The sequence below is a fragment of the Monocercomonoides exilis genome, assembly GCF_001643675.1.
Source record: "Monocercomonoides exilis strain PA203 chromosome Unknown scaffold17-1647472, whole genome shotgun sequence".
Lineage (NCBI taxonomy): Eukaryota > Preaxostyla > Oxymonadida > Polymastigidae > Monocercomonoides > Monocercomonoides exilis.
Genome location: NW_027150562.1, coordinates 1,040,406 through 1,051,224, shown reverse-complemented (window position 1 = coordinate 1,051,224; position 10,819 = coordinate 1,040,406). Strand labels below are relative to the sequence as shown.

The 10,819-nt window shown below is 46.7% G+C and overlaps 1 protein-coding gene across 1 annotated transcript; it reads left to right on the top strand.

The window, feature by feature from the left end:
- Nucleotides 1-10,819, top strand: MONOS_15383 (mechanistic Target of Rapamycin B(MTOR B); the record flags this gene model as incomplete). Its single annotated transcript, XM_067868254.1, has 12 exons — nucleotides 1-5; nucleotides 67-112; nucleotides 226-313; nucleotides 420-533; nucleotides 680-761; nucleotides 842-998; nucleotides 1,220-1,477; nucleotides 1,581-5,964; nucleotides 6,048-8,953; nucleotides 9,088-9,624; nucleotides 9,790-9,954; nucleotides 10,121-10,819. The coding sequence occupies 12 exons, from the start codon at nucleotides 1-3 to the stop codon at nucleotides 10,817-10,819; spliced, it is 9,441 nt and encodes a 3,146-aa protein (XP_067729291.1).

Here is a 10,819-nt window from a genome sequence, read left to right as displayed (position 1 = left end):
ATGGGGTGTAATTGTTTTGTTTTGTGTTCTCAATTATTGAGAAACGAAAATTTTGGTGGTTTTAAGTTCTCTTCCGGAAATGCGCGAAGAAGTTGAAAAAATTATAAGAGAGGTATTGCAATTGCAATTTTGTGTTTTTATATTTTTATGGATTCACTGATTTTCAACATTTCATTTCTTATTTCATTTCAATTATTGATAAATTTTGTCTATTTGTTAAACAAGCATCCAACATTTGACTTTCTACCTGTCATTTTGGCTTCTATAAAATCCAATAACATAAACTTTAATATTGCGTGCATTCTTGCAACCGGTTGTTGATATTTATAATTTTGAAACCTATTGCTAAAAGTAAATATTTAAAATATGCTGTTTTGTTTTTCGATACCTTTTCTCATGTTTATGATACATGTTTTAAGAACACTTGGTTATTAACATGGCTGCATTTTCATTCACAAAGATCAAAGATTATTTGCGAAGTTCATTATATTCAACGCAAAAAGAAATTCCAAAAATAGCTGCAAACGTAATTGGTCAGCATAAATATTTTTTATTGAAAAAATGAGTTTCATGCATCAACCTTTAAATTACATATGCTTTTTCTTTTTCTTTCTTTTCTAATCTTATTTGAATGAATGCTTTTTAAAAATAAAAGCGAATATTGGAAAGAATTTTTTAGGAGCTGCAGAGTTTATTGACCAATTAGTATCTGAAGCTTTTATAAATTTTGAAAACTATTTCCAAACACAAGCATCAATTATGTATGGCTAATTTAATTTTTGTTATCAAGAAATGGTTTTACCACTTTCTTTTATGCTTAATATATTAATTTTTCAAATAGAACAAAATCTTCTAACACTTCAACTCAGGAGCTGAATTTCAAACAAAAAGAAGATAAACGAAAATGTTCATCTTCACTTTTTTTGTTGGAAGAATGTTCAAGACAATCACCTGCGCAGTTTGCGAAGTATTTGCCACAAACAATAAGCATCATGAAGGTTTTGACGAATCAATCGTTTCATTGAAAAATAATTATGATTCAATTTTCATTTATTTTTAATATGAATGATTTGTGGAATTCCCTTCCTTCATCTCTTTTCTTCTATTTCAACAACATTAACTCATATGACAACAATATCTTCTTTTTTATTTTTGATCCTATTCCACAATCCACTTTCAACTACTTCCTCTTCATTTCATTTCATCTCCATCTCTTCAGAGCATTCTGCAGTCTGATGACTTGGCTTTCCACTCAGAAGCCGCACGCTGTTTCGGCGAGTGCATCGGGCAACTTATGCTGCGTAACCACCATCTCTTTCAGGACGAGTTCGAGAAATGTCTGAATGAACTGGAGATGATACAGAAGTCGTCTACAAAGCAGATTGCGAAGAGCCACGGGCTGCTGTTGGAGGTGGCAGAGATGCTTACACTCAACACGATGTACAGCCAACTCCTGCAGCAGAAAGTTTCTGAAATTGTATGTGTCTTCTTCAATTTTGAAGATACCTTATTCTTTTGGGATAATCTCAATTATTCGTTAATGTTTTAATACTCTATCAACATACCAATCTTTTTTTGAGATTGTGTTCTATGCAACGTCGAACACAGACAATCTTGTTCGGCAGGCGACAATCGCAACTCTTCCCCCGTTTGTCAAGATGGACCATTCCAGTGTGGCCAAAGCATTGCCCAGATGCATCAACGCCGTCGTAGCCTGCTGCGAGTCTGACCACGAGACACAGAAGCTCTCCTTCCCCATCGCTGCCCGCCTCATCAAGAACCTCACCAACCAGCGGGCGAGCTTTCCCTCTTCAGATACATCACTCAGCCTGTCTATTGGATCATTGAAGAAAGGGCTGACTGATGTGATGGCTAAGACGATCAAGACATCGAAATCCCCTTCTATCATCGTGTGTGTGCTTGACTGTTTGTGCGAGATGTTGCTCTGCCTGCGCACTCAGATGGATCTGTCAGAGTCCTTCCTTGAGTCATTGTTCAAGCTCCCTTTATCTTCCGCATTCTGCCGCACTATCAGCGTCATCTGCAGCGTGTTTCCTCATCTCCTCCCTTCCTTCCAGACAAGGCTGCTCATCGCACAATACGAAATCCTCGTGCCAGCATCTGCTTCTCAGAAGAAGAAGAAGAATGAAGCCATGCCACTTGTCTCCCGTATATCTGTCCCTTCATCTGTCTCTTTTCCAGTCACTCGTCTCGGATCCTCTGCTCGTGCACCTGTCACTTCCTTTGCTTCTTCTTCCTCTGCCTCTTCTTCTTCATCCTCTTCCTCCTCTTCCTCTTCCATCTCCCCTGTTATCTGCATCCCCTCCAACAGCACCCCCGACACCGAGCTGTGCATCCTCTGCGTAATCCGCAACTCTCCTCCAATAGTCATGTGCCGCACCGGTTTCAACGTGAAGAAACTGCCCGACGTCAGATGCTACGCCCTCTCCACTGAACAGCTCTTCATCAATAATAAGCAGCCTTCACCTGCAATCACAGTGACAACACCAAGCACGCTTGCTTCACTACTCGCATCTTCCTCTGCTTCCTCTGTTTCTGCTTCCTCTTCCTCTTCCTCTGCTTCTGCTTCTGCATCGAGCATGCTTGTATCCTCCTCATCTGCCCACCAACCACAGCATCCAGCGTTAATGAACGAAGAGGCGTCATCCGACCAGATTTGTGAGGCATTTCGCATTCTCTCTGAATTTGACTTCTCCCAACGCTATCTCATTCACTATCTGCACGATGTTGTCTGCCCTTATCTCTCTCACCACTCACGCGATGTCCGAATCGCATGTGCAAAAGCGTGCTGCAAGCTGGTAATAACAACCGGGCAGAAGCCGCCAGTGAATGGGAAGCATTCGGAAATGGCAAGGGAGGTACTCAAAAAACTGCTCGTTATGATGGCCACTGACCCCGAAGAAGAGGTGCGCATCACTCTCATCCGTTCGCTCGCTTCCCAGTATGACTTCTTCCTCTCTCTCGAGTCGAACCTCATATCGTTCATCTTCCCGCTGCTGTACGACCGCAGCTCTGAAGTTTGTCTGCAATGCATTTCTCTTCTTTCTCGCCTCTCCACCAAGAACTGTGCATCCATATACCCAATCTTCCAAAGTCTGCTCAATGAAAGCCTGGATTCCTTTTGCATTCATCGAAGCACAGACTTGAAGCGTATGTATGCTTTCCGTGTTTTCCACCTTATCCGCAGTTGCCCAGACATAGCTGTCGTATACATCAAAGCCATTCTCGCCTCTTTTCTTCCTCCCATCCACTACCGCTTGCCAGAGCTCATCTGCATCTCCCTTGACATCACTGGTGAACTCGCACGCATTTCCGGCTTCCTCATCAATGAGCACTTTGAGGCATTCGCCTTGCCCATCATCGCCTGCCTCACTCCATACGCTGCTCAGAAGCAGCCGTTCTTGGTCGAATCTGCGCTGAGGACGTTTGGGCTGCTTGTGCGGGCATCTGGGCGTGTTGTCACTCCGTATCGCACATTCAAGACACTCTTGGAATCGATCATGTCCTTGTTGCACTCCTCTTCTCTGCCTGTGTTCAGAGAGACCCTCCACCTTTTGGGCATTATTGGTGCAATCTCCCCACTCTATGCAGCAGAAGTGCTCCATCCGCAACAGACAGAGTTTGAGATCCACCGTGTCTTGTCTGACGCACCTGGACAGAACAACAACACTGCTACTCAGCAGCAGAATCAACAGCAGAATCAACAACAACAACAGACACAACAGCCACCACAACAGCCACAACAACAGCAGATACCAGCCCCACCCACAACAGCCATGCTCCTTCTCAGACCGAAAAGGGGGGATGTGTCACGACCTGTGTTATCACTGCTGTTACAAGAGATCGAAGAGCAGAGAGCAAATGGCAGTGTCGACCGTGTGGGAGAGCTGCTGCGCGTGGTTGCCATCAACGTTGACTCCCACCCAGAAGCCGTTGCTGTCTTCCTCTCACAGTTGGTCTCTCTCCTCTTCCGCATCGCTGACTCGGATGAGTGTGCTGGCATCTATGAATACGTTTGCTATAATCTGATTCTTTTAGTGAAGCACCTCAAACTGGAGATGAGGGAGCACATTGGACGCATCCTCAGCCTCATCCAGCGCCTGTGGCACACACACTTCATCTTCATTGCCCCGCTTGTGGAGCAGCTCCTCTCTGTCTATCAGGAAATGCGCATGACAATGCCTGCCCTTATCCCCCTCCTCCTCTCCAACATCCAAAAGAGAGGGTATCTTCACGAAACGCTCTTCTTGCTCGAAATCGTCTCGAACTTCCTCGACGGGTACATGCCTTTTCTCGTTCGCTCCATCATCGACATAATCGACAATGCCGAATTGCCATTCACTTCTCGTGTGGCTGCGCTATTTACACTGTCGGTTCTTGCACATCAACACAATCTTTGCTTATTCTCCTCTATGATCCTTCAGCCGATCCTGCGTCTTCTTCCATTCAGCATGCCTTGTATTTTGCCTGTTTCTTCATCTTCTTCTCTGCCAATAGCTTCAACATCTGTGTATTCGAATCTTCACTCATCAATTTTCTTAGGCTCATCTTCAGTATCTGCCCCAACCCCTGCCCATCCTGCATTCACCACATCCAACGCTGCTGCTGCCACTGTTGCTCCCTTCACTTCTTCTTCTTCCTCTTCCTCTTCCTCTTCCTCCTCTTCCTCCAATGCCTCCACGCGCTCCTCACGTCATGGCCACAGCAGACAAATCACCCCGCAGAATGTGGCTGAGCAGATCGACCATCTGATCAACCTCTCCTCCACCATCCCTGCTGACGCCCCTTTGTCCTACTGCCTTGCCCAGTTCGCTCTCCCTCCTGTTCATCCCTTTTCCTTCGCTTTGAAGGCCTTTCGTATCTTAGCAGAAGGCGAGCATTTCCTCTCGAACTCCGTCCACCGCCCAGAAGACGAAACTGAATTCCTCTTCTGTCCACGCATCCCGCCAAGCGCTGCTTCTGCCTCTGCTTCTTCTTCTGCCTCGTCTTCTCCTTCTCTTTCTTCAATTTCCTCCTCCTCCTCCTCCTCCTCCTCCTCCTCCTCAACTTCTTCAACGTCTTCAACGTCTTCATCTTCTTCGTCTTCGTCATCAACAGAGAATCCTGCAACACCTTTCGCCTTTGGTACTTCTATGATTAGCATTCCCTCTTCTGCCTCCTTCTCAGGCAGCGGCCTCATATACGGCCATTCCTCATCCTCATCCACCACCACCCATCCTCCCAAGCCCACCTTCATCACTGCTGCCTCTCTTCAGCCCCAATTCGCTCGCGCTCTCTCCCCTCCTCAAGTCATCGTTCAGGCATCTGTCTCTGCCATCAGTGCCACCTCTGCCGCTAACACTAGATGTGCCTACAGCTACCTCGACCTCTTCATCATTGAACATGTCATCCAAATCCTGTATGCTCTTGCCATTCATGGTGGAATATGCACTGGGGGTGTGCAGATAATCTCTTCATCACTGTCTTCGCAGAGTGAAATGTTTACTGAACTGTTCCGCCATTCACTTGTGATGGTGGGGAAGGAAAACACAGAATTCGTCGATGTCTTCAAACAGCGCTTGAACGAGAGTGTGGAAAAAGAGAAAGAGCGGATGAAGATTTATCGACCTTTCATCTCAGAGGCAGCGAAGGAGAAGCCTTCTGTTCTCCTCCAGCCGATCATCACTGCCCTCGATATGGACGAGACGATGACTGCTGAAGATTTTCAGGAGTGGTACCGCACACTCACCAGACGCTTGCTTCAATTCTCCCCACATAATGATCTTTCAGCCTGCTATCCATTGTCCACTAATATCCCTTCCATCCCTCTTTCCCTCTTCTTCCACGCCTTCGCTGCCTTTTGGGACGACCTGAAGCCTCCGGGGCAGAGCGAGGTGATTGAAAAGATACACAAAATGCTCGGCAAGAGGAACCTTCCGATTGACTTGGCTAACTCTTTTCTTGGTTTGTTTAATTATATTATATTATTTTTATTGCTATTTTCTTTTTTATTTATTTATTGTTATTTTCTTTTTCATTCATAACAGCACTTGATGAGTTCATGGAGCGCAGAGAGACAAGCTTCGATTTGAGTATGGCTCTTCTGGCGCGTGTGGCTGAGCGCTGCCACTCGCTCCCACGTGCTCTTCGCTATTGGGAACTCCTCCTCATCAAAAACGTCAGGCAGAGCAGAGACATGCTCTACCCTTGTTGGCACTCGATGATCTGCACACGCTTCGGTGACCACTCAAACCCTCGCAGCTTGTTCGTCGATGCGCCACCTGTTGATCAGTCAGCTTTTATCTCTTCTGCCTCTGCTCGCTCCACTTCTTCTGGCTTCCTATCGCCAGGGTATTCCATCCTAAGCACCGGCATCACAACAGATACACCCAGCATTCGAGATTTAGTAGACTCACTGCTCTCTCTGAATAGGCAGCTGTGCGAGGACGATGCCGCAAGGGGGGTGGTGTGGCTGGGGCAGGAGCTCTTCAACATCCCGATAGACTCCTCCAAGCTGGAGATACTGAAGGACTGGGGAAGTGCGATAAGGCAGTACGATGAAGCACTCACAATGAATGAACCGAAGATGGTGAGCGATGTGATGGTGCTGGTGAGGTCTCAAGTGGAGCTGGGCGATTCGAAGAAAGCACTGAACATTGCACTTGAGCACATCAAAGGCGTGGACGGTGACGATCGAAAGAAGTTGGCGAGGCTCGGTGCGCAGGCAGCGCTACATCTGCATCAGTTTGAGAAGATGGGGGTGTTTGTGGAGGAGATGGACAAGTTCTCGTCTGACCACTTATTCTTCTCGGCTGTTCTGGCGGTATGCAATGGGCAGGCCGAAGAGGCACACAACTTCATCAAAGAAGCCCGCAGCGCCCTCCGTGCTGACCCCTCTACCATTGCCTCTACTACATACGACAGGATCTACCCGACTATATTCCGTGCACAGGAACTGGTGGATTTGGAGGAGATTCTGCTGTGCAAGTCGAGCGCCGAAACGAAGGAGCGGCTGAGTGCAATGTGGCGCACCCGCCTGGAAGCGACCAAGTTTGACAGCCTTGCCTGGCGAGACTCGCTGGCCATTCGCTCGCTTGTATTGGATCCGATGGATGATCTCCATTCCTGGCTGAAGTTCATATCGCATTGCCGAAAGGATGGGCACGTGGTGATGGCGCAGAATGTGTTCAACCAGCTGATGAGCGGAGAGATATGTGGGAACTCGACTGAGACTGGAAGAAGGCGGAAGCTGAAGCGGGAGCAAAAAATGGAGCTAAAGTATGCAAAGATCAAAAATCTCTTAGCGAATGGGCAGGAAGAAGATGCGAAGAAGATCCTAACATCACACACGACAAGCGAGCCTACGAAGATCGATGCGAAGATATGGCTTCAAAAAGGAATGCAGCTGCAGCAGAGCAAAGCTCTGGAGGACATAAAAGAAGCAGCAAATTACTACATCAATGCTGGAGACTGTGCACCGACATGGCACAAGTCATGGCATATCTTGGCGATGGCTTATAATGAACTACTCAAGCGACAGAAGAGCGAAGTGTTCACACCATTTTTTAATGAGATTTTGATGCTCTTCCGCCAGACGTCGTTTGAGATGAGCACATCTGCAGACTTTGAGGAAGAGCTCGAGAGACGCGTGTCAGAGGCAGTCAACTACAATGCAAACAGGGCACTCCGTGGGCTCAACAGAGGAATAAGCAGTGCAAGTGCAAGTAGCAGCAGCAGCATCGGCTGCGGTGTAGGTAGCAATGGAGGCGATTCTGAGCGAAGCAAGTGTCCTCTTCTAAGCTCAATTGGCAAACCAAATGCGGTTATTCCGCTGGCACATGCATATTCGAAGAACCATGACCTGCATAAATCGGTTGATTGGCTGAAGCTGCTGTACAGAACACTCGAGGCATTCACCCGTGCCATCGTTCACAATACAAGGAGCACTCTGCAGGATACGCTGAGGCTGCTGAACTTGCTGTCCACGTATCACAATCTGTTTGTGATTGACTCGCTGAAGCCATTCTTCGACGAGATGACGAAAGCGCATCAGGACATTTGGGTGGGTGTAATCCCGCAGATCATCGCCCAGCTCGATCTGGACATTCCAGTGAGAGGACAGCTGCAAGAGCTGCTCGTTGGCATCTCACGCACACACCCAGATGTTATCTTGTTTCCTCTGCTTGTCGCTTCGAAGTCGGAGAACGGGCTGCGGAAGGACATTGCGAACCATGTGCTGCAGAAGATGGTGGACAGATCGAAGGGGATTGTATATGATGCGAAGCTTGTTGGACACGAGCTGATCAGAGTGGCTGTGACGATGGAGGAGCTGTGGTGCTATGCGCTCGACGAGATCAGCGGGAAGTACTACACACAGAGAGACATCGACGGAGCATACAACGACCTCGGCCATCTATACTCTCTTCTCTCAGACTCCAAAAAGGACCACAAAAAGGCAATACAGGAATTAGTGCAGCTGAAGGACAGGCTAGGCATGCTGGTGGGAGAGATCCTCCTCAAGTACATTCCAGAAGAGCAGATACCGAAGGAGCTCGAAACGATACCATCTCCACAGCAGACAGGTGCTGCTGCATTGGCTGGTCAGCAATCGCTGTCAGCATCCGCCTCGGCCTCTGCTTATCAACAATCTTCATCTGCTTCTGCTTCATCATCTTCTTCCTCTGCTTCTGCTTCTTCCTCTTCTGCTTACCCGCTCACTAACTCTAACCTGGTTACTGCTGCACCCATCCAGCTGTCGATTGCAGACCATCTCGATGCCTTCCAATCGTCTTCTGTTCCGTCTTGCAGAGGGAAGCTGAGTCTGGCTCAGCTCAGCCGAAGCGACTTGGAAGAGATAATTGTGCAGTTTGCATACTGCCTCAACACCATTCCTGAAATGAACTTTATGACTAACTTTGAGGCAAAGCTTATCGTCGCTAAACAATACGTGATGGTTTGGCATTTATTCCTTCCTTATATTTGAGATGGATTTTTCTCCATTTTATTTATATATTTATTAATTTGCTTTCTTTTTTTCTTCTTTCTTTTCTTTTCTTTTCTTTTTTATTCAAATTATGATTCATCCAGAAATATGATGCAACGAAAGTGATTCAGAACTTTGAGTCAGCATGGAACGTATACAAGACGATCTGGTTTGAGATGCTGCGCTTCACGAAGTTCCAGACCATCGAGTTATCTCTGCACTCGCCCATTCTGAATGTGAAGGACAGCTTCAACATCGCAGTCCCTGGCACTATCTCAGGTGATGCGCGGCTGAGCCACAAGGCGCGGGTGAATGTGGCTTCTTTTGAAAAGACGCTGACGGTATTCTCATCGAAGCAGAGGCCTCGCCTTCTGACGATAAGAGGGTCGGATGGGAGTAGCTTCCAGTTCGTGCTGAAAGGAAGGGAAGATCTGCGGTTGGATGAGCGGGTGATGCAGCTGTTTGGACTGATCAATACAATCTTCCAGACAGAAATGATGGAAGGGCTGGTCATCCGAAAGTATCCTGTGGTGCCTCTGTCTTCGAACTCGGGGCTGATTGGCATGCTCAACAGTCACGACACGTTTCATACACTGATCAGGCAGTACAGAGCAGACAGAGGAATAAAGACAGACTTGGAGGTGTGGAAAACATGAAGATTGAAATTATTAAAGAAAGAAAGAAAGAAAGAAAATTTTTGAATTTTTTATGCCAGTAATGTTTTGCTTATGAAAATACATCTTTATTTAATTCTGCTTTTTTTGTCAAATTTTCATTTAAACGTATTTTCTGTTATTCTTTTGCAGCATTTAATGATAGCCGAAGAGATCTGCCCACCTGCACAGCATCAGGATCCAAAGAGAACAGCCTACGAACTGCTGACAAAGATGGAAAAACTCGATGTTCTGAATTGGGTTGCAGCAAACACTCCAGGAAGAGATCTCTACGACATCCTGTGGTTAGGTAGCGATGTATGAACAATTGATTAATATCATCATAATTACTTTATAAATTTCATCTTCTTCTTTATTATGTGCATTGAAACATCTCTGTTTTGCTTTTTCCCTTTTTTAACTATCATTTTTATATCGTTTATTTCTTTGCTTCAACTCTATCTGTCAAATTATCTTCCAACAGACAACCGATGCCTGGTTTGAGCGGAGGCGTTCATTCACCCAGACGAATGCTGCGATGAGCATTGTGGGACATAAGCTGGGGCTGGGAGACAGACACCCGAGCAATCTGATGCTCGAGAGGAAGACAGCGCGGGTGGTGCACATCGACTTCGGCGACTGCTTTGAAGTGGCTAAGCACAGAGAGAGGTTTGCCGAGTGTGTTCCGTTCAGGCTGACGCGCATGATGATCAACGCGATGGACATAGGCGCCCTGAGAGGATCTTTTATGCGAACATGCGAACGGGTCATATCAGTGCTTCGGGCAAACAAAGAATCCATCTTGGCGATGCTGGAGGCGTTTGTGCTCGACCCGCTCGCCAATTGGTTCACAATGGACACAGACGCAACACACCCCCCTGCAACACGTACTGTACCTCCTGCAGATAACCAGCTGCCATTCAGCCAGCAGGACAAAGACGCTGATGAAAGAACAGTTGGAAGGCCAAACAAAAGAGCTCAAACGTTTCCTTGTGAGGCTAATCGAGAAAAGACGAAAGAGAAAGCGAACGATGCAATTGCTCGAGTGGAAGATAAACTGGAAGGAAAGGAATTTGGGGGAGAAGTGTTATCTCCAGCTTCGCAAGCCCGTTTTCTTATTGAGGAAGCGACTAATATTGAGAATTTGTATCAGATGTATTTGGGATGGATGCCCTTGTGGTGA